The 24,412-nt window shown below is 39.8% G+C and overlaps 1 protein-coding gene across 2 annotated transcripts; it reads left to right on the top strand.

The window, feature by feature from the left end:
- The first annotated feature begins 197 nt into the window (after positions 1-197).
- On the top strand, positions 198-23,649 carry DNAJB4 (DnaJ heat shock protein family (Hsp40) member B4). Of its 2 annotated transcripts, none has more exons than XM_041421836.1 (4): positions 198-341; positions 15,573-15,858; positions 18,184-18,758; positions 19,701-23,649. In XM_041421836.1, exons 2-4 carry the CDS (start codon positions 15,648-15,650, stop codon positions 19,932-19,934), a joined length of 1,020 nt encoding a protein of 339 aa, XP_041277770.1. In that variant the 5' UTR covers positions 198-341; positions 15,573-15,647; the 3' UTR covers positions 19,935-23,649. The 2 variants fall into 2 exon arrangements, with proteins under 2 accessions (XP_041277770.1, XP_041277773.1); XM_041421839.1 differs by lacking the exon at positions 198-341 and adding an exon at positions 1,302-1,317.
- The last annotated feature ends 763 nt before the right edge of the window (positions 23,650-24,412 follow it).

Here is a 24,412-nt window from a genome sequence, read left to right on the forward strand (position 1 = left end):
GAGAACGGCGGAGAAGCCTCGCGGCCTTTCTCCCGGCCCCGCCCAACCGGCCCCGCGGGGCCTCCGGGGGCGCCCTGCAGGGGGTGGGGTGAGATCGCGATGTTTCCACGGGAGGCGCGAGTTCTTGGAGACGCTGCTGATAGGGCCGGGAGAGTCACGTGGGGCGAAGGGAGGGCATCGCGGTGCGGGGGGGGGGGGGGGGGGGGGCGGGGGGGGGGGGGGGGGGGGGGGAGGCAGCGCGCAGTTCTCGCGTCATTTGGTTTGGAGCCGCGGGTGCGCGCGCGGGAGCGGGGCTGCCGGGAGCGCGGTCGGGCCCGGGGCTGAGGCGGCGGCGACGCTCGGTGAGTGCGGGAGGCGCGCGGGACGGGACGGGACGGGCCGGGGCTGCCGTGCGCCGCCTGCCCGCGCCGCAACGTGCTTAGGGGTGCTCTGCCTTCCCGGCCGCTGCCCGGGCGGTGGCGGTGGCAGCAGCCCTGCCCTGAGCCGAGGCGGGCGGCCGGAGCGCCGGGCTGTCTTCCCGTCGGAGCGCGGCGGTGCCCTGGGGCGAGGCTCCCGCGGTGCGCGGCCGCCGGGCGTTGTCACAGACAATAATGCGAGCGCCGTTTCCGGGGGAGCCGCCTCGGCGCCCGGCGGGGCAGCCCGGGCGGCGGCGGGAGGGGCGAGGGGCGGCTCGCAGCCGTTGGGCCGAGGGACGGGGCCCGGGCCCGCGGCCGTCCCGTCCCGCCGCTGCTCGCGGCCCTCTGCCCGCTGCCATCCTGCGGGCACGGCCGCTCGTTTCGAACGGATTTTTGGGTTGTTCCGCACCCCGCGAAACGGGACCAGCTCTTTCCTTTCGCGGAGCTTCGCTTGCTGAGTCCTGCAGTTGTCCATGGTTGTTTATTTCTTAGCTGAAAATGTTCGTTGTTAATGTACGATCTTTACAGCTGATTTTTTCTTGGCTGCGCAAGCACGAGCTTTAATGAAAAACTGGAGTTTGTAATGCTTTAATCTGGGTCCTGTTCAGGTCCTGTGACCTGGTGGGGATGAACTGTCATGCTGAGTATGGATGACGGCGTTGTAAAGGCTTCACATTGGGATAAGGTCCTAGAACATCTGCTTAGGAATCCTAGCAATAGAGACTGCATAATACTGGAGCGGAACTGCTGTACGACGGCGTTCTGTACCATTCTGAGGGGATGCTTTACAATTTTTAGAGAATATTTCTATGCATTCAACTGTTCCTCTTTCATGGGCTCCTGGTTTGCATAAATGTCATACCTTTTTTTTTAAACATACCTGCTTTTAAACTGAAGTGTGGCAGGTCTCTTCCGGCCTTAGGTGAGTGTGGTTTTTTTGTTGTCAGTGGTTTTCACTTGAGAAACTGTTGTTTTGGACTTGGCCTGGTTTGGGGCTGTGTGCTGTTTGGGACTCTTGGATTCGCATAAGAAAATACCTCTCAGGGTTTTCCCTTCCCTGTCCCTCAGTGTTGCCTTGTAGTTCCGTGTTGCTTTAAGGCAGCTGTAGTTGGGATAAATTTAATAGACTATATGTCACAGTGTTGCTGAGCTCAGATTATCCTGCATTCTCTAGTGCAGTTAACTTCACGAAAGGAAGCTAAAAAAATGCTAGATTTTTAACTCCCATAACACTACAGAGGTTGTGCAGTTAAGAAGAAGGGTTATAAGAGAAATATATTCCACAAAGTTAGAAATTCCTACATGCTTTTAGGCAGATGACAGTGTATTGCTACAGCCAGGTGGAACTTGCTGCTCTGATACTTTTGCTGAAAAAGCCTGTACATAAGAATTCGCTTATACTTTCCATTAATGTAGCTGTGTTAGCTGGAGGGGTTGGGCAAAAAAGTTAAATTACACTTGGAGGGTGGGAATTTAATTCTTTTGCTTGGCTCTCTGCTGCTGTTGCTAAACACTATTTGTTCATTCTCTTAGCTACTAATAGTTTGACTGTGCGTAGCAAGTACTTACTTGTATAACTTTAGTTGAGCAATAGTAGTTGACTATGACACATTGAAACCACTCCTGGCCAGTGGCTATGTGTTTTATGGTTCTCCCCTTACTGGATGAAGGGCAGCATCAGTGTGCTTGGTGTTTTACAGTTACAAAACGGGCTGGTGTTTGTTTCTTTGCTAAGTTCTGTGAGACAAGCCAGTAGCCATGTAATGCTGATAATTTTTAAGCAGTCATAATGCCTTGGGCTAATAAAAACACTTTTGTCTGGTATGGTATAAGTGTTCTAGTTGAATTCATAAACAACTGATGATAGGCAAATGTTAATTTTTGGGGGTTTTTTATCAGCCTTTTGCTGCTCTTTGAGGTGATGCTTTATTTGTAAAGCTGAGAGTGATATTTAGTATGTCTGTTATTCCTCGATCTTTGCAGTTCTTGAAGTCACTGCAGGCTTTACAGTCAGAACATGAGATTTAGCAAACTGAAGAGGAGATAGATCTCACAGTATTGTACAGTATATAAATATTTTGCCTTTACTTTCACTGTTCCTAAGTTGATCTAATGACCTTTATTAACACTTGGGTCTGTCTATATTTCCCATGATGGCACTTACAACCTATCTGCTAGAAAACCACATCTCTTAAGCACTCTTGTCTTCATTTCCCTTTATTAAGTGATATTTCTGTTAAGAAAATGCTCCCTATGGGACTAATTCATTCTGTTTAATCTGTTAACGGAGTGGGCTGAGGATCTAACCCCTTAGCAGCGCTAACTGCAGTATTCGTTCGGGTACGTTGGCATGTCACAGCAGCATACACCAGGATGTCCTGCTTTCTTCCTTGCAGGACTTTCCTGCACTGCCTGTTTCCTCAGTGCCTTCTAGGAAGTTTAATGTGCTTGATGTAAGTAGCTGTTCGTGTTGGGCTGCTAGAGCATTTATTGTGCAAAATAAGGTTCACTTCATACAGTAACTGTTCTTACTAATGAAGGATGAATAATAGAGACGTGAACATCTTACCTTTCAGAATCTTAATAAATAGATAGTTGGCAGTATAAGAAATAGAAGAATATGGATTTAAAAAAAATCTCTTCACTGTTTATTTTAGAGAGTGGTGGAAGATGTGTCCCTTAATTTACTAGATCACTACATCTCCCATGGTTTTCAGGCTGTAATGGTTGTTTTTTGCAGTAATCATCAGACTGAAATATTCTACTAGATGTATTTGCTGAGAAACAGTGAGTGTAAATATCTGAAAAGTCTGAACACCTTTTATTTGTGTGGGTGATCACAGATTTAAGTAATGGTTGGTTCTGAGGAAAAAAGTACTCATATACTCTGTGTGAAAGAATCCTTTTATCCAAATGTCCTCAGGGTATTCCTGTATTAGCTCAGGTATTGCAAAAGCAGCGATGTAAAAGTGTGGAACTGGCACAAATCCTCTGCATAACCAAAGCCACTTCAGTTCATGCATGCATTGAGTTCTGCCGGGTTGATTGGGTTTTTTTTTTTCTCTTCTACAATTCACTTTGCTCTGTGGTGACCAGACCAAAAGATTAGGCTGTCCTGAAAGGAATGGTTCTCTGGTGCAAGTAAGGAGACCTCTCACAAGGTCAATAAGTAAAGAATTGCATTTCTTATGAATTGCCTCTGCAACTCTTGTGCCACTGAGTGGCACAGGAACGGGCGAGAGGCAGTATTGTAGAAAGAGTAAAAGAAGGCTTTATTCAAGAGAACCCTGCGGTTTTTAGAGTGATACGATGCAGACTACTTAACAAAAACACCTTTCTCATCCACCATCCTTGAGAAGAACAGAAAGAGAAGTAGAAAAACACCACCTGCAGATTGTTTATACATAATATGTTATCACATCCTTACAACTCCCTAAAAGTTTTCACAAGCCACTGTGAGAAATGCTTGCCGTTTCTCTCTCTCTGTCCCATGGCATCCACGTCTGGGTAGCATGTTTTGTTTAGCTTTGCCTCAGTACACTGAACTCCCAGATAGAAGTGCTTATGTTCTCTGAGAGAAGAATAACCACTGTGATAGCTGTACGTGGGCCTGCCATGCTTTCTGCAAGTCAGTGCTGCTCTGCTAAAATCTGCAATCGGTGTCTGATATTTCCTCGCTTTGGGAGATGTAGATCAATTGATTCAGATCCTGTCAGCTGCTACTTTTGCACTGGCAAAGTGTGTCCAGGATCTGCAACATTATCAGTAGAAAACTCCCTTAAATGACTGCTGAGAGAAGATTGAGCATGTGCTCTCTATCCAAACAACTGCTGATCTGTCATGAGTTTTTATATTTAATACATGTGCACTGAAGCAGTGATTACAGTTTTCAGATCCACAGTTTGGATAATTTTTGGATTTGGGGAAAAAAAAGCCACATCTGGTGGTTTTGGTTTATATTTAGTCATGCTGCTTTTCCTAGAAAAAATGTTTTAGTGTATTAAAACTTCATAGAACCTTCAGAGCTCTTCCCTTGTACGTTTTACTCTTGTGCATCTCGTTTGATATGTATTTGATTTAAAACTTTGATTACTTTACAGGAGGCTATCAAATTGCATTAAGCCACCGTTGCATTGGGTATGTCCGATATGGGAGGATAAGTCAGAGAACACTCACTTCTTCCTTAGATACAGCTGCCGTGTGCAGAGACTGGATCATTCTGTTGAAGGAATGTTGGGCAAAAGGCAGCTGGATAATATTAGTCAGCATGATAGTGTCATCAGTGCTCAGCACGGACTTGTTCCAGGGGATCGGGTGTTTTTGTGGAGATGTCGTGGGAAGGAAAGCTTTGAGAGCACAGAGAATTTGCTGTTAGCATCTGCAAAATTCTTCCCTGATGGGGGAGAAGAATGTAGGGCCTTGCTTGAAATGAGTTGGGCAGTGGAGCTAGGCGTGGAAGTTACATACGAATGGGAATTAAGAAAGGCTGAGATGGGGACTGAGAGACTGTGAAAGGAGAACAAATGATTAATGCAGCAGTAGCTGTAGAGGATGGAAGTGTCTTAATATATCCCTCTGTCAGCAATGCACTGAAGAAAGTGAATTTAAGTCCTGTTAATTAGAGAGTACTTTATTTAAGGCATAATTAATATTCAGAATTCTCTTGAAGTGAGAAAAGCTTGATTGCTCTAAAGGGATTGGTGTACTTCCCTATTACCCAGGCCTGGTCTCTAGTAGTATTCTTTCTGATACTGTTTAATTAAGCTAAAAATTGTACTTATTAATTTGTGAGTCAGAGCATCTTATTTTTAAACAAACTGTTCGTGTGTCATAGCATAAATTTAAAAAAAACCCAAACATAGAAAGGTAAATATTTTCTGAATTTGAATTCCGATAGTTTCTTAGTACAAGGGATACTGAAATTTGGTATCACTTCAGAATACCTAGATATTTTTCTGCTGAATTGTACCTTCCATGTTGTACCTTCTTTACCTCTTAGCTAGCTATGCACTATTTAACCTAGAGGAATAAAGTAATTTAAGATATTAACTGCAAAGTAGATCTATTGAACTCCTGCTTTTTATCTTGATACTTTTCTAGGCTGATGAAGAAGGGAGAAACGAGCTATGAAACATAACTTAGCTATGGGATGTGGTTGAAACATTACAAAGATTAGTGAGCAACTATTTTGACTTCTCTTACAGCGAATTGTAGTAAATATAACTAGGGCTGCTTGTCTTTCTGTCTCCTGTAGGTGAAGTACATTCTTACTGACATCTGTTCGTTGTGCTGACACCTCCTTTTTAAATTCCTCTCTTTGTACCACAGTTCAGTGTGTGTGTTTTCAGCCTTGCATGTAAAACTGGCTGCATGAATCAGAGCTGCTGGGTGGGATTTTGACGAGCACGCTCTGGAAAAAGCATCTCGTGTGAGCACCTCCTTTTGCTTATGTAAGACCAGTGGGATCACATGTCCGCAGCAAAAATGTGGCCAGGTCCTTATTTGGTAGTGCATTAATAGCCTTGATCTGGCATGAGTGTAACAGCAATTAAAACAATACAGTGTAGCTGAGTCGCTTCAGCTGGATTTATTGTGTTTGCACTTCATCTCTTCATCGAGGCTGAAAAAATAGTTCATTTTCTACTGAAAACTAGTAACTTCTCACATTATTAAGGGGGAAAAAACCTCAAGAAGACACAAGTAGAATTGGCATGGGGATTGTGCAAGCATCTTCCACCTATCCTTCCCCCACCCTCTCTTGTGTGTGGCCTGTAACGATGATCAGTTGTTTCTCATTGATAGCTTTTTAAATTATGTCAGAAAAAAAATCAAATGCTTTTGCAAGAAGAAAAAATAACTTGCAGACATCTGTCTGTTCCTTAGTTATGGAACATGACTGAGGTAGTGATAATATTCTAGATGAGTTTGTCAGCCTTCTGTATAAACCTGTAGAGTATATTCATAGTTAGGAAAATATTTCTATAATGTGTTCTGTTCCACTAGTGAATGTTCCAAACTTGGCAGTGTGTTGGGGCAGTGGTTTGGGGTTTTTTTTAATAGAACAAATCCAAATACCTAATGATGGGCTGAAAACCATTGAAAGGACAGACTTCAGGTTCAAATCAGGTCACCTCTGAGTTGTGTCTGTCCCAGAGTCACAAAGACTTGTTTTGTTTGGATTTTTTTTTTGTAAGAGCTAATCTGTGAAGAGTATCTTTATTCTACAGGTGCCCTGATTCTTTATTGCTGTATCTTTGCTAAGACTACAGGTTATTACTTGTATTGTTTGGTGGAAAAAACCCTATTGGGTTACTTTGTTATGCAGGAAGGAATTGCTACTGTGCCTAAGGTAAACAGTAAATAGTTACAGGAGGTAGATACCCTCCTTTTTCTACAGATGAAAAGTAAGAGATTATGTACTGTACTACAGCCGTTGAAGTAGATATTAAATAAAGCATACTGGCCATGCTAATGTTTCCTGGGGGGTCAGAATTGCAGTAACTGACCTTCTGTAGGGTGTTGAAATAAATGCCTTCTAAACACTTTCTTCAACTCCAGTTTCTTGAAGGAAAGTCAGCAGGGTTATTGTGGAAACTTGTGCTGAGTTTTCCATTGTCCTTTTCCTGTTAATCAGTACATAGCACTAGTATTAGGTCACAGAAGTTCTCCTACACCAGGATTCATTGGTGGAAGATCTGGTAGGGAGCCAAGCACAGTTCTCAGGGTCTGAGCTGCCTGCCCTTGTGTCCAGCCCAGAGCAAATGGTACTTTGGTTTGTGCCAGCTGGCCCTGGGCTATGGGGTGGGGAATGCTGGGCTGCAGAATGAGCTGGCCATTCTGCCCTCACATTTTTAGAGATATTTCTGTCCCTTCTGTGTTGCAGGAGTGAGGCTGAATCCATTAACTGTGAATGTCAAATTAAGCCTCGCTTTTACTGAAAACGGGAATACTGGAAACATCTTCACAAGTGTAACTAAATGCCTCTTTTTAAAAAGTGTATTTATTGTAAACACCACCTCTCTATTTTACTTAGGTGGAAAATAATACAGATATACTTATTATAGGATACTTATAGTATACTTAATCATTATTTTCCAAGATTTGTATAATAAATACATCTGCAGGACAAACAAGTAGAGGTCTGCACGTTTTTTCAGTATTCTTTTAATTGTCTGACATTCCTGCTCTGGTTTCTTTGTTAAGAAACTTGCAGTGCATCTCTTATGTAGTATTTTTTCAGTGTCCCACTGACATCATTATTGAGTATCCAGTGTCCTTTGGCAGGAAATTCTATCACTTATAGAATTATTATAGAATTTCTTAATTTTATTATTTAAACTAGCTTCTGATTACACTTTGCCTCTGGCAAAGGACATAGACCATAAACGATTCATTTCCTCCTTCCTCCATAATTTGTTGACCTTGCAGACCTTAGTGACTTCTGTGTTTTTTTGGAGACTGAAGAATTCAGTCCTCCTCTGTTGTTTCTCACGTGGAAGTACTTGCATTTTTTCATTATCTGCTATGGTTCTCTGAACATTTTTTGTTTTAAATAGTACACATGGTTTGGGGGAGCTGAAGCAGGCAGAATAGCTGAGTGTTAACAGTGTAGATGGACTATTGATACTGTAGTGTTTACATGACTAGAGTAATGTTTTCTGGGATTTTTATGTCCTAATGTCTCCTAATACTTGTTGTTTTGGGTTTTTTTCTGGCTACCAAGCAATCTTGTATTCTTTCTGTCACTGATCAGAATTAATCAGTACTTTTTAAACCTTTTATAAACAACATATATTTTATCAAGTGGTTTAGTCTTCGTGCTGAGAAAACAGTGGGCATGGAAGCCCCTGGCTATGTATAAAGTACATCTAGTAAATTAGTCCTTTGTGATGGTATTGATAACATTCAGTGTGTTAGCACTTGAGAATCTGAAAGACTTGGATTGTAGCAGTATGTTTGCTTAAAACAGTTAACAGAAGGACTATAAGACTATTTACAATCAAATTAAAAGCAGCTAGCCTTGGAGGGAAGCGGAGCATTGAGCTGTTCATCATACTCAATATCTTTACTTGTTATATAACCAACATGAGAAGGTTGGTGACATGTGAGTCAGAAACCTGACTAGTACAGTGTGATAAATATGTGATTAAGTCTAACTCTTCATTTGCATATGGGCTATTTCAGGACAATTCCTTGAGGCTAGGGTAAATTCCCGAGTGACAACCATCAGAGCAGCAGGTGGTTAGGACAAAAATGCGGGCTTTTTATGTGTAAAACTGAAAGAAAGAAGTTTGGCTACGCTATTGTTCTGTTTTCTTTGCCCCAGACTTGCAACTTAAGTAGTGAATTGTGCAGAACTTGTTAAAAGCAAACATTTTCTTGGAGGAAAGAGAACTTCAGCTTCGTTGTGAATGGGGGGGGGTGTTTGCTAATAACAGGATATATTTCTCCATACCAAAACACTGCGCTTTTCCATACAGATATTTACAAAAGCATGTGTGAGAACGTTCTTAACTGCTTGAAGTTCCTTGTAGTGTGTTAAACAGGCATAGTCAGTTACGTGAGAGAACCTGTTAAATGTTTTGCATGATTGGCATTTTTTCTGATCACCACTCAAACTGAGTAAAAATCCCTTCACAGAGAAATCCCTTCACGTGGGTAGGGGTTGAAATGGATACACAATCTAAGTAAGGAATTGAGAAGCGCCTTTGGAATGTGTATTCTTTTAGAAGAGGGAAGTCTTAATTTGTAGATGGAAATTCTTTGTGTTGCTTTGTGTGGCCACACTTCGGATGGTTCCTTTTGAGTTTCTAAGTGCAGTCCTGTGTTTTCATCGTTCTGTACATCATTGCTGAATCCCCAGAGCTCGGCTTGCTGTCACATAGTTGCTCATTCCCTCTTAGTAGTGAAAAGTTAAAGTGTGGATTTTTATTCCAACATTATTTTTGTTTTCCAGCTATAGTAGAGATTGTGACTTAGTAAACAGGAATCAGGTATGAGATGTAAGTTTGCTATGTTCTGATCAGTGTGTAATGGAAATAATAATTTCCTGAAAAGAAGAACCCAACCCATAACTTAGCATATAACAAACTACAGTAAGTTTTAAAGTATGATGAATGTTTTCAGTTGTACATTTTATTTCTAACTTTTGATCTATTGTTACAAAAAGTAATAAGAAAATTAAAATTAATTTTTTAAAAATTGCTAACATCTTGTCATGCAGTCTTTTCCAAATGAAATTGAAGACTATGTGAATCACATGCTTAAAAATACATTTTTGGGATTCAGAAATGGTAACAGTGTATCTCTGGTTTCAGATTTTACCCTATAGCTAATTCATGTAATTTATGCAATGTATATTTAAAGTAAGCTTTTCCACAAAAGACCTTAAAAATATATCCTTTGGCCTGTTGGCAGAATTTGATGTATGTTCCAGTAATATTCTAGACACTGTTTTAAATACATTTTGCCAAAGAAAAATAGAAAACATTTGTTGATGGTAGGACTGGTGTAACTTAAGTATAATGAATTTATTGTAAGTTATGTGGCATTTCACTTTGCTTTTATGATTATTTATTTAGATGTAAAGTCAGCCCCAGAATCCTTATGTACATTTAATTTTTTATTTCTGTCACAGTAGCAGTTTCCACAGAGAACTCAAGTAAAAATTTGATAAATTTGGTTCTTACTGGGGTATGAAGGGCATGACTAAATGAAGCTTTTCTTTTAGGGCCATCGATTAGAAAGAACTGTGATGCTCTGCAGGTTTCACTTTGCATTTTCTGTTAGATATATTTTTATACTAATTGTTGCTTCTGTTGTAAACTCCAAAATTTATTTCTGTATATGATACCAGCTACTGAATAGTTCTGTGGTGAAACTCTATTTAATTATAGAGTTCATGAATGGGGCTTGCATGTACCAGGTCTTATTCACAGTATAAAGTGTATATAAAGTACAAACATAGCTCAGGCAGCAACTACATCCAGTCAAAGATGGTGGGGAGAAGAGTTGTAGAATTTTTTTTCTAGGTAAAACAATGGATGATGTTACAGGAAATTTTTTTTTATTGTATGTGGATGTGCTTTCTTCAAACCATTGTAGATGAGTATAAATTTATTCCATTCATTAATGTGGGTTTGCAAATATTATGTACTTAATTGTGAAAGCTTTTCCTGGGGAGGGATTTGGCTCCTGTGCCTTGACATTTATATGCACATGTGTATTTATAGTTGTGATCTGTCTGGAATTTGCCTTTGTGGTTTTGTTTGCTCTTAGATTTGTTCTGTGATCTAGTCCTGTCTTTCTCAGTTTTGTTTCTATGGTTTATTAAATGAGAAGTGCGGAAGAAATGGCTTATTTTAAAGCAAATAATGAGTATTTTTATTCAACTTCAGGGAATATTGACATTGTTCTGCCTAGAAGCTTTTCCTTAACATACTGGTCCTTATTTATGATTAATCTTTAATTTGAGTTCAGTATGTTATTACGAATGCTTTCATAATTTCTCTCACTTGTTTTGAAGGCTTTTTTAAAAAAAACAGCTGATTCAAAGCTGATGTTGTCAGCACAACTGTTTGTATGACCCTGCTCCCACTTTCTGCCAAACCAGTTGTATAATTTTTGGCCATATGTATATGAGTTAAACTGTAGTTGTTCTGAGAGAACAATGGAAAAGACATTTTAAAGCAACAATTCTCCAGTGAAATGCAGTAGTCAGACTCTGTCTCCAAAGTGGAGCTGTTGAAGGAACAATTTTCAGCTTCTTAGTATATATTTCATACATATTTTTAGTTAAAAAAAGGAAGTCTGGTACTAAAAGTGAATGTCATAGGTTTTGATCAAAGAAGTAGAAAAACTTCTAGGTAAGAGATTGCTTATGTTAGGCAAGTTTTGTATGTTTTCAAAATTTTATTCAGTTTCCTGACAATAAATTTTTTTAATAGTCTCTTTGGCATTTTTGTAATTTGTTACATTTGAAAATGTACCTCCTCCCACCACCACCACCCCAGTCAACATTAAAAGGCTTGAACTGAAATTCCTTTTAATTTTTTTCCCCTCAATTTATACTGTAAGAAAAACCATTGATGTAAAAAAGCACTGGACAAATACAGGCTGGTAACTTTCTCAGTACAGAATAGGAGTACCATGACATTACCCTGAAGTAGCTTATAAGAACAGAAAGTTATGTCTGAGACTGCCTGTTTTGGTGGAAAATTGTTTTACAGGGTTGACTATAACTAAGAGCTTCAGAGATAGCACTTGATACTGGAACGATGATAACTTTTTTTCTGTGTATGCCTGAAATGGAATGTAGCTGTTGTATTTGAAGACGAGAAGAACAAAGAACTGAAGATAGAAAGAGTTAATTGAGTCATAATGTGATCTATCAGTTGGAGAATTAATGTGGTAGAGTGAGGAAGGAAAGTTAAGTGATGGTGAGGGGGTTTTATCTGTTGTGTTTTTGAGGTGGCTTCCTGGCCAAGTATGTTACTGGATTTGTACGTCTGAGAATTTCCTTAGCTTTCTTACAGAAGCATGCTTAATCAAGTCTTGGATTATGGCCTTACTGATTTTCTAGCCGTGTAGTTTAGTTGTTTGAGTGGGTTGCAGGACTCAGTACTGCTGGCTTGTCGCAGCCGTGGCTCTGTGGGATCGCTGGGGCTGTGTGCTCTGGCTGCTGCCGAAGCAAAGCCCATCGAATCCCAGCGCGCCGCGCTTACGAGGGCAGGTGTGCAACACTGCATGTACCTGTGGGACTTGTCGAATCCCAGCCGCCCTTCCTTCCCGCGGAAGGTGAGCTCACATCCCAGCGCTTACGAGGGCAGGTGTGCAACACTGCATGTACCTGTGGGACTTGGACCCCAGGTGTCAGTCTCTGAAAGAGGAGGTGACTGAAATGCGGGGATTCTGGGAAATGGGCATACTGATGGAAGACATCAAGGTAGAAATGCAGAAACTTGTCCCCATTTGAGACAAATTTAGGAGGGAACATCTTGAAAGGGTGTCTCTTCAGAAGAGTTTTAGCAACTCTTCCACCACAGGTTTTCACAGGTTCTAAAGGATTTTCCTTGGAGAAAGTGAAAAAAAAAAAATTGTTTATTTAACAAGCAGAGTGCTCACAGAAGAACAAAATAATCCCATAAAGGAGTACCTATGTCACACAGTAGGTAATGACCTTATCTGGGTTTTTAGGGGACAATTACTCAGGCGATCAAACAAAAGATATTCAAGCATATGGGAAGCGAAATCTTGTCATTGTCTAGAAGTGTGTTTTTCTAGAGATATATAGTACCTGGGAAGATAGGACTATAGCAGTATAACTAAATATTTACTTGTGGTTTTTTAAGGCTGTTTTGTTTTCTGTTTATCTGTGCTTATTTAGAGTACATGAGAGAGAGAGAGTACATGGAGAGAGTACATGAAGGATTTTCCTTTCTTTTCTTTAGATAATAATTCTGGAAATTGATATGGGACAAAATAACAGAAAAAGCAGCAAAGAACTGCAAATATCAGATATTTGGATTCTAAAAATCTAGCAGCTCTGGTATGACAGAATTGGAAGAGAAAAGCTTACCACACTTAACAGATGGATTTCACTGTCTGAAGAAGAGCTGGCATGATTGGATGTACTCAAATTATTATTAGCATAATTATTAGATATCCATTTTATGCACACTAGTCTTTTAATTGTAATATTGAAAGTTTTTACTGCTTTCAAGAGAGTATCTCTGTCTATTAGAAACTGTTTAAAGAGCTCAGTAAGCATGTGAGAGGAGCTGTGGCCTATGTGTATTCATTTTCAAAAGGTCTCTGTGGGATGAAAGGAAGGTCTCAACAGGGAGAAGAAGGGACATGCTTTCTGCAATTTACTCATTAAAAATACAAGATTCCACAGTATAAATTCATTCTGATATTAAGATCTCATATAATGCAGGAAGTAGAAGTAATGTAGTCATTGCTGTACATCCCACTCAGAACCTTAAGTAGTTTAATTTTTAGGGAATAACTTACATCATTATGGTATAACTCAGCACTTGGGCCAGAATAGCACGTTCCCCTCTGTAGGGAGGAAAGGATGCCTGAGCACTTAGTTGCTGTGATACTGGGCAAAAAGTCCCAGTGTAACTTTTGTTGTTATCAGAATTTGTTCTGTAAGTTTTAATAATTAAGATAAAGAAACTTTTTATTTAAGGAGAAATCCTGATTATTGTGGCTTTTAGTGAAACCCTTAAAATGAATTACTGTGTTGTTACAGAATGGGGGGATGTGTGTGTGGAAAATCTATCACTGTGCCTTGAGTATTTCTGTGATACTTAAAAGGAGACATAGTGCTTAATACAATATTCCTAGTGGAGAAAATGTTCAGTTTAGGATGTGGTTTTCAAAGAATTTATCCGAAATACTAATTTTAAATTAACAAAAAGAGCACTTCTAAAAGAAAGGTAAAAAGAAAAGGGTGATTTAGTAAAAGACTAGCTTTATTCTAGGTAGAGCACAGCAACAACTGCTTCCTTCACATGTAAAGGTAATTGAGTCTATAACCCTGTGACTCCCACTGTGCCAGAAATGCAAGTGAGTCCTGAGAGATTTGGTGGCAAGGGGAGCCAGTTCCTTCTTTCAATACCCTTTGGCCTCTTTCACATTTGTAATCATAACTACCTATATGCTGAAAGTTTTGCTTTCTGGAATACTCTTGTGAAATTTTGACTTTCTTCTCTCTTTACCTTTTCCACATATATTCTGAGGAGAATGTAAAAACCCCCAGATAAATAATTAGGAAAATCCTGTATACCCTGGAAGGAATCTAGTAAATTCTATTGCAGACATTGGAAAAGAAAAGATAATGGTGTGAGGATTAGGGGGATGACGCAAGTTAAGAAAATGAAAGTAAAGTCCCAAATATTTTTCTAGTTATTTCTGGTTAAGGAAGCATTTTCTGTCCCTTCTTATCAGTCTCTTGTAAGTTTGAGCAGGTTCTAGAAAATGGCTTCAAATATAATGCTCCCTGAGTCAGAGGATTAGTGGGTTTTATTGTTAGAAGGAAGGCAGCTGAGCTTAATTACCTCCTTCATAATTCAGCCTAGAATTGTCTTCATACAGACAACGTCTAGATATGACCAAAAGTATTGTATTTTAATACTTTGTTCCAGGGAGGAATAATTTTTCAGTTGTGTTAATCTGTCGTGAAGTTCATTGCCCTACTGGTAAACGTAACTAATTTCTTGACCTATAGCTGTTAATAGAGGTACAGAAGAAATCTTGCAGGCTAAAACTTCATAGCATTTTGTCTATGGAGCAGGAGAAATACTTCAGTAGTAGAATTCGTTTTATGTATTTTAAAACAAATGTGTAAGAACCAATTGTTTTTCTGTTATTAGTATCTCATCAGATGAAAGCTATTTGTTTGGTATATTGCCATACTTGTATAATAATCTTGGTATTTCCTATTCCAGAGAAGAACGCTGAGACAGGATTTACATTTTGATCTGCTTTAATTTAGTGGCTTGAGTTGTGGTAAACAAAGTGGTATTTTTTTGCTCAGATTCATTCTTACTGCTTAATAGTAGCTAGTAGCTGACATGGCTATGGTCAGCTGTGTTGAGGGTGGCTTAATTTTATTTTTAAAGGAAGGAAATTTTGCTTTCTGAAGCTTTGTCGTTGATATGAGTGTAAAATTCTTCATAGCCTTTGCTGGAAAGGGTACAGCTCCATGTTGATATATTTGGAAAAGAGTTATTATGTACAGCTGTCTCTATAGAAACGGTGAAGTAGAATGCTATAATTACTCTAGAGGGGCTTCAGCGTGTCGCTTGGGGCAGCTGAGCGCTCCGAGCCGCCCGGGTGCTGCCCCGCTGCCGCAGGCGCCGTGCGGGCTCCGCGCTGACTCCGCGCCTGCGGCCGGACGGGGCTCGGGCGCTGCGGGCGCGCACGCGCGGGACAGCGAAAGCTGCGGGAAGTGACGTGCCCGCTGCTGGCGTTCTAGAAAGAGCGCAGACACGGCCCCGGGGTGGGCGGGTCTGCCGTGCCCGCTGTGTAATCGTTTATAAATGAGCCACGGGGAAGGAATGAAATACGGACAAGCTGTCTGCTCTTTCTTTAATGTGTCGTAGAGTTTGTTGTTTTGTAGCAGCTCTGTTTCATTTCACAGTTTGATTTTTATTTTTCCTTCTCTAGCATCGCCACCTTGCTAAGACGCTGGACGCTGCTTTCTTTCCAGCAAGGAAAATCTGAATTCCTCCAACACTCAGGATGGGGAAAGATTACTATTCTATCCTGGGAATTGAAAAAGGGGCTTCTGACGAGGATATCAAAAAGGCTTACAGAAAACAAGCACTGAAATGGCATCCAGATAAGAACAAATCTCCCCATGCAGAAGAAAAATTCAAAGAGGTCGCAGAAGCTTATGAAGTGCTGAGTGATCCCAAAAAGAGAGATATTTATGATCAGTTTGGGGAGGAAGGTATGTATGTCTCTGTTATACTTTGGTTGGTCACTTTCATTATGTTGAATGAAGCAAAGTAAACATACGAAGACATGGTAGTGTTCCTCCTTAGACAATGTATTTACAATGTATTTGTTCGGTTCATGAGATTTTAAGTAAGAAATGCATTGCTGGGCTTTAATGCTGGTAAAGTTTTTATTTCTTAATTTGATGGGGTTTTGTACAAACCCCAAATACCTGACAGGCAAAAAGTTATTGAACAGAAAAGTTTCTGTCACCCATGAATAGCTTTCTGTGATCTCTTACTGCTGCCTTCCTTTGCCAGAGCAGTTTCTGAGATGCAGTTCAAAAGGCATGTATTCTTTTCTTTAATTTTTGCTTAAGGGCAATCTGCTTGATCTAGGCAAAACAGTGCTGAGCAGAAGCCCAGGTGTCCAGCCTGTAGTTGTCCTTGGCTTTGTGCCTAGAGAGGAAAGAATTTGGCTGATGTCATGAAATACCAGAACAATTTTTTAGCTTTAATTGTAAACAGTGATAACATGCCAAGAGAATGAGACCTCAGAAATGTCACATTTATCCAAAAATGGTTATCTGGAGAGGATGATTTTTTTTTTTTAAATTTTTGACCGACATGACTTTCAGTCTTATGATTGAGCAACAGAGGAAGTCATTAACATCCCTTCCCATAAATGTGTATGGTATCAGGAATTCCATTTATAATAACTACTTCCGTTGTGACAAGTAGGCCTGCTCATTACTATTTGCTTGGGGCCATGATTTTTACAATTATAAAGAAGGACACTTAAATAGCAGTATTTAGTATTTTGGGCAACGATACAGAGTATGATCTTTTAAAATGTTGAATGTGGGAATACCTCCTGGTGCCTCAGTTACTCTCTAAGCTCTTCTAAGAGTGTTTTAATGGAAATGCAAAAGGTTGGGATTTGTGAGAAGGGGGGAAACTTCAGTGTTTTTGCAGCCAGGAACTGGATGTACCTTCAGTTACTTCTGGCCAGCTATTCCAGGAGGTGTCCTTCTGCTATCACAGATTGAATCCCCTGATCTGCATATTTGGCATTAACAATAGTGTGTCAGAAGGATGTGCTATAGTTCAAGTACTTTTGCTCTGGTATTGAAATGGGGAAAGCACTCTAGTGTCTTAGTTGGTTAGTGTTGGTACCCAACATTAAGGTTATGCATGAGAACACTGAGCTAAAAAAAACCCCTACAAACCCCTCTTTCAAATTTATAGAATGCCTCTCTCATAATGTAAGCCTTCATTTTTCTGTGGTTACAAAAGTATGATAGCAGCTGTAGTTTTGAGTTGGTCTAAGACTGAAAAAAAAAAAGTTTAAAAACTAAGCATTTAAGTTTAAGACTTTAAGACAAATGTATCTTAAGAAGACTTTCAGTCTTCCAATGGTTTGAGAAAGTACCAATGGTTAGTGCAGAAGAGCACTATTACAAGGAAGTAATTGATCACTTACTGGGAAAGAGGCATTGTAAAAAATTGATTTTACCTTGGTTTGAAATGGGAACACAGGAAGTACAAGAGAATTTTCAGTGAGAATTCTTGGCAGGAGGAAATGAAATTTAGATCTCTCCATGTGAAAGATAGAAGAAAGCTATTGAGAACCTTCTGATTTTTTGCATGGAGACAGTGATAGTGTATATGAGGGGTTTTGTACCCAAATGGATCTTAGTAAGTTCCATGATGCTTTTATTTGTGGCTGCATTGAAGAGAGTTCCCAGGATTTGTACCTGTTTTGTACCCCAGGAGCACAAGCTGTGATAATTTTAGTATCCCAAATTGAATATTAAGGAAGCATGTATGTGTTTGACTGTTGGCGTGTTACCGTTTACTCAGAACAAATTGCAGGAAAACTAATTAACACTGAGTTACAGCTGAGCTGTAGAGGCTATGGGATATGTCGCGTATGGTAGTGAGTAATTTTCCCCAGAAATGACCTTGTAGAAGGATAGAATTCCCAAGACGCTTTGCAGAGCAAGAAGAGATCAAATCAAGCAAACCTGTCTTGTGCTCTTAAGATGCTAATTGATTAAAATAACTGGTTTCAGTCACATGAAATAAAATTGGCAGTGTCAGAATACCTGTTCTTCTGAAGTCACTCTAGAGCTTCAGAAACCTTGTTGCTGTTCAAGCTGTTAAATTGCTAGTTAGTACCTCATATTCTCATGGTGAATCCTCCTTGAAAAGCAGACCTTTCACTCTACTGTAAATATCTTTATGACTCATCAGTCCTGATATCATTACACTGTACAGAAGGAAGGCTTATACTAATACCCAATTTGGTTTTAACTTGCCTTATTTTTCTTATTTAGGCCTTAAAGGGGGAGCTGGAGGATCTGATGGCCAGGGTGGTACCTTCCGGTACTCCTTCCATGGAGACCCACACGCTACATTTGCAGCTTTCTTTGGTGGCACAAATCCTTTTGAGATCTTCTTTGGGAGGAGGATGCCTGGTGGCAGAGACACTGAAGACATGGAGGTGGATGGTGATCCATTTGGATCCTTCACTAGTTTTAGTATGAATGGTTTTCCGAGGGAAAGGAATACAGTTGGCAGCCAGTTACGTCGTAAACAAGATCCCCCTGTAATCCATGAACTTAAAGTGTCACTGGAAGAGATCTATCATGGCTGCACAAAAAGAATGAGGATTTCACGTAAAAGGCTTAACCCAGATGGTAGAAGCGTCCGAACAGAGGACAAAATCCTTACTATTGAGATAAAAAGAGGATGGAAAGAAGGCACCAAGATCACTTTTCCAAAAGAAGGCGATGAAACACCCAACACAATTCCAGCTGATATTGTTTTTATCATTAAAGATAAACCTCACTCTCATTTCAAGAGAGATGGATCAAATATTGTCTATCCTGTAAAGATCAGCTTAAGGGAGGTAAGTTTCTCTTGTGGTAGAACTCCAAATGTTTGATGCTATTACAGTATGATACAGTGGCTAAAGTTGTATGGTAGCTCTGTGTGTGTAATGTATTCTTTTCTTCTTAATTAGTATTAGGTGGAGAAATAAACACTTGATTTCATTATGAACTTTGTGTAAATTAAGCTACCTTAACGAATTCTACAGTAAGTGTGAAGTGAGGTGTAGCACCTAAAGTGCTTCAATATTTAATGTGGGTAATACAGTTCCTTCACAGATAAAAACCTATTTGGACTCATTGCATTGTTATGTAAATTGGACATTATCAGTGTATACTAAGTGTGCTGAATCAAATGAAGTTGCAGGAATCAAAATCTTATTCTCAGAGATGAAAATAAACTGTTGGATAAAGCAGAAGGTCTGTAACGTTCTAGTTTTGGTGCAAAAATATTGTTTGGATTTCTTTAGGCACCACAAATATTCACATAAGATAGGTGTGAAATTTTATATGCCTCTGCTTATAGACACTTAAATATTCTGAAATTCAATATAATGGAGGTTGATAGGAAAAAATTCCTGTGCAATGTAAACAAACAAAAAGTGAAATAAGATTCTAAATTTCCAATGGAAATTTAGAAGACTGACATCTGTAGAGAAGTATGAATGAGGAGTTCACTTGGCTCAGCTCTCTTACTATTTGATAAAGTCTTTGAATGACACAGAAGCTCAATTACCCTCCAGTAGCCATTGTGTAACATTCATAAATTCAGCAATATTCAATGACAAATTAAAGTTTTCTCTTTTTAAGAGAGGAACATTGTATTAAAATTTTGGCATCTGAGACGTGCATAGGAAAAATGCTATTTAAAATTCTAGTCACTTTTAAATAATCCAAATTCATATACAGGTACAAAAAAGTTCTGACCAATTTCTTTTTCTCATATTACAATCTTTCTTTAGGCTTTGTGTGGCAGCTCTTTCAATGTGCCAACGATAGAAGGAAGAACCATACCCATGACAGTCAATGAAGTGGTAAAGCCTGGGATGAGAAGAAGAATTATAGGATATGGTTTGCCATTTCCCAAAAATCCTGACCAACGGGGAGACTTAATTATAGAGTTTGAAGTAATTTTCCCAGATAACATTTCTCCAGCATCAAAAGAAGTACTTAGGCGAAATCTTCCAGTATCATAAAATGGGAGACTGTATGTCAACAGATTAAAATAGGACACTGGAAATGCAGAAGACTGGCGAGTCTGCTTTAAAAGTGCAATCTGTAACACCTAGTGGAATCTTTGTTTTTTTTGTTTTGTGGGATGGGTGGGGGGAAAATACTGTAATGCTGCATGAGAAGAAAAGGGTTTAAGTAAAGTCATACAGGTGAATTCTGCAGTTAAAATTACAGGGAAAACCACTCATTTTGTTTTACATCTTCCTAATCAGCAATGTTTAGTCGTTATTTTGCTTAATATAATTACAGTAATTTTTTTTACCAAGTCAGTGCATATTTCTGATACAGTACTTGAGCCTCCAAGTACGTTATTTCTTATATCTTCACTGTGTCTATAACATTACACATTTATACAGAAATTTGAGATCGTAGTAGATACACACATTTTAAAGAGCACATGAGAGAGGTCATTTCAGTATGTTGCCTTCCACTGCACAAAGCATAGGCCAGAAAAATCAGCTTGGACTCCTGACCAGCCCCCTGTGCAATGAAAGCCTTCTCTTTATTGCAGCCAGAAGTTTCAGGACTGCATTGTGAGTGTGGCAAAGGGCATGTGGCCTGAGGAGCCAGAGTAGCCATTTGCTGTGGGATAGTTCCTCAGCCTTCAGGCAGAATAGCAAGAAAGGGTTCTTCAAGGACATGAACAGCAAAGATGAGCCTGCTGTCAAATGGGGCAGGGAAGCTGGTGACCGATGGCGTGGAGAAGGCTGAGGTACTCTGTGCTGCCTTTGCATCAGTCACTGCCAGTAAAACGAGCATGCAGGAATTCCAGGCCTCTGAGACTAGTGGGGAAATCTGGTACCTTGGTGGTCAAGGATTGGGTTAGGGTGCACTTTACCTGGAATTCTGTGAGTGACAGATTGCACTCAAGTGTTGAGGGAGCTGGCTAATGCCATTGCAGGGCCAGTCTTGTTTATCTTGGAATGGCCAGGGAGATTAAGAGATGTTCTAGGAGGCTAGAAAAGAGAAAATACCATTCTTCAAGAAAACCAAGAAGGAAGATTTGGGAATCTACAGGCTAATCAGCCTCATCTAAGCCCTTGGTAATGTGATGGAAAAGAATCCTGGAAAGCATTTCTAAAAGGCGGTTGGGGTAGTCAGCATAGATGTACAACAGGGAAATCTTGCTTGACCAGTCCTACTGCCATCTACAATGAGCTTTGGGGATGCTGGGAGAACAGTCTGTGGTGTTTACCATTTACATCAGTAGACAGACTGGTGAAGTACAGGTTAGATAAGTGGAAGGTGAGATGGATTAAAAGGTGGCTGAATGAGGGGGCACAGGAGATTTAATCAGTGGCACAAAATCCAGTTGGAGGCAACTCAATAGTGGTGTACCCTCTGGCTGAGTACTTGGAGTTTACAATCCATATAAACTGGGAGGAGTAGCTAGTGCCACCAGCTGATGGTACTGCCTTTCAGAGGGGCCCCAACAGGATGAAGAACTGGACACAGGATTCTCACCAAGTTCAGTAAGGGGGAATGCTCCACTGAGGAGTAACTGACCAGCAAACTGACTGAGCTGGCAATGCAACCTTGTGGCAACAGAGGCCAAAGCTTTGCTAGCAGGTGATGGGAGGTAATCCTTCCTCGTTACTCATCACTGATGAGGATCCATCTGGAGTGCTGGACTCCCTGGTACTTGAAGGATATACACTTAGTGGAGCAGCTCTAGCACAGGAGCATGTACGAGAGGCTGAGAGAGCTGCAACTTGCGGTTGTGGGGAAGAAAAGACTTGGGGGTGATCTTGGCACCTGGCAGGAGGGAATGAAGATGGAGGAGCCATCCTCTTCTCAGTAGCTTTAAGTGACAGGACTAAATGGACGCAAGTTAGTTAGGGGTTCCATCTGAACACAAGGAAACAGCTTTTTACTGAGAGGATGATCAAACACTGAAACAAGTTTCCTAGAGAGTTTAAGGAGTTGCTATCCCTGGATACTCATAGCCTGACTGTACATGTGCAGGGCAGCCTGCTCCAGCTGACCATGTGTGACCAGGGGTATTGGACTACATGATGCCAGGAGGTTTCTTGTAAGCAAAAGGATTCATTGAACTTGGGCTTGGCATTTTTTGCTATGGGCCATGTTCTGTAAATGAGACTTAGCTGGTGCTCATGTGACAATTCCCTACGGAGCAGGTCTGTGCTGGGTTGGAAAGATGCACAAAGAACCCTGTAAAAGCATTTGGCTAGGGCAGGTATTTCAAGATCATGCTGATCTCAAGTATTCATTATTTTCAAAGGCCAAACTTTACTCCCATGAAGAAAAAAAAGAGCTAGCTAGCTGTGTTGCTAAACAAAGTTTGTTTAAGAGTCAGTGTGGGATAGGGGTTCCCCAGAAATTTTCGTATGCTTGAATTGAGTTTTTTAAAATTCAAATATGAGTCAGTTGTCTTTACAGTTCAAAGGTGCATAGAGCGACGGAGAGCCCTCTGTAATAGTCTAGTTTTGTAATACAGAAATAGGGCTGGTTCCCTTGGTTGCAGCATGGATTGGTGGAAGAAATGCCTTGTGGGCATGCTTTATTACTTGAGTTTAAAAACCATAATACAGTGCTTTAACAACACTTTCAAAGGGTTTGGGGTTTTTTTTTGTTGTTGTTTTGCATAACAAAATATTTCAAGATTTGCTGTCAGCCTTTTGCCTGTGGAGATACAGAGGTTACCTGCTCTGTTAGGTAGCCTAGGAAATAGCAGTGTTGTATATGTGACTGCAGAAAAGTAAATCGTATGGAAGTTGGGATTTAATTTACAATAATTTTTACATGATTGTAAGAAGAATCCCATTTCTTTTACTTAAAAGAGTAGAATTTCTGTGGGGTATTGTTCAAGTCAATTTTTCAACTGCAGATCTCTTCATGCAGTATCAGTTAATTGTAGTCCTAAATCTACAGGAAGTAAACAATTGCTGGAGCAGTATTACAAAGAAAAAAAATTGCTGCTTAGTGCTTCTGCATATTGTTAATACTATATATTGTTTGTTGAAAAAAAATTTCCATTTCAGTATGTTCCGTATTGCATTTCTTATGTGGTTTTTAAGTAAAAAGTGTAAAGTTGGTTTTTAACTTTCTCTTCTATTTTGTTATGATGGCAAATGCTACAAGCTACATGACTTTAAAGCATATCAACCTAAAATACCTATTTGTCCATTTAAAAGCTAATGGAATCAAGCATTTTGTAATACAGGATCTTGTAACCATATCCAACTTGTAAAAAAAAATGTTACAGCAACTAAGACTATTTTTTTGTAACCATCTTCAGGTAAGAGGAGTAGTGTTAAATTGAGAATTTGCAGTATCTTGTGTATTTAGAGGTGTATATATATATATATATGTGTATAGCAAACTAAACTTTTCCAACTGTTTTCAAGCTCAAAATACAAAACTTATAGAACTGGTATGAAATAAATGCTTGTATTTCTTTTCTTATGGATAGATAAAAAGTATATGTTTCAGAAACCAGCATGTAGAATTACTTCAAAATATGAGAGGAAGCATTAATATCTGTCTAATCCAGGATTCACAAAAAATATTTTTCTAATCAAAATGTGCTTAAAAGCTATGTTTTAAAACCCACTTGATTATTTAATAAAGCTACTTGGGAGAAGGAAGCAAATATTCAGTCAACTACTATATTTGTAACTACCGAAATACATTAAAATAAAATGGTCATTCATGAAATTGGGATGGGTTTTTGGTCTCTTGAAGGTTGCTTAGGTGCCATAGAAAGTAGAAGTCATTTAATTGCTTTGGAATTCATCCAGCAAGTCTGAAAACCTGGTTCTAAAGATCCTTTTTTAATCTCACCAACATCAAGCCTTAGGATAACCTCAAGCTGTTGAAAGAGTAGGTGAAGCTACATTACAAACCTTTTTCCTTCTTGCCATGCAGTGGTACTCTGCTCTGCTTGCTCCACAGCTTCTGATGTCATGAAGAGGGTTAGCATTCCATTTCTGTAGTAGCTGTGCTGAAAGCTTCCTGAAGCCTGTTTGTGGTGTTTTGAACAAATGTACTCCATTCTTTTCTAGTATGTGCACCTTATATGTCAGTCTGACTCACCAGAAGCAGACTTTTTGGGGGTCAAATAGGTTTTCCTTAATCAGTGAAATTTGCTCTAACTTAGGGTGAAGTTCTGTGCACTTGAATTCATGTGCTAGACCTAAAAAATAAGGGCCATGAACATGATACTGTAAATATAATTATGAGACAGTTTTACTTTTACAGTCAGTAAATGCTAGTCCTCTTTTGCAGCTAACATGAGTAGAGTTTACTATATTGCTTACTGAACACATCCTATAGAACCAGGGAATGTGTCATACAGCCACTTACTGTTCAACACCCAAACTGTGCAAATAGCAGCACAAATCTCTTAATGAGGTGCAGAATCTCAGCTCTTCATGTGTCAGATTGCTCAGCAGTAGACTGTTGGATGGCATGATTTGTT

This window comes from Onychostruthus taczanowskii, unplaced genomic scaffold (assembly GCF_017590055.1).
Source record: "Onychostruthus taczanowskii isolate IOZ18803 unplaced genomic scaffold, ASM1759005v1 scaffold7, whole genome shotgun sequence".
Classification (NCBI taxonomy): domain Eukaryota; kingdom Metazoa; phylum Chordata; class Aves; order Passeriformes; family Passeridae; genus Onychostruthus; species Onychostruthus taczanowskii.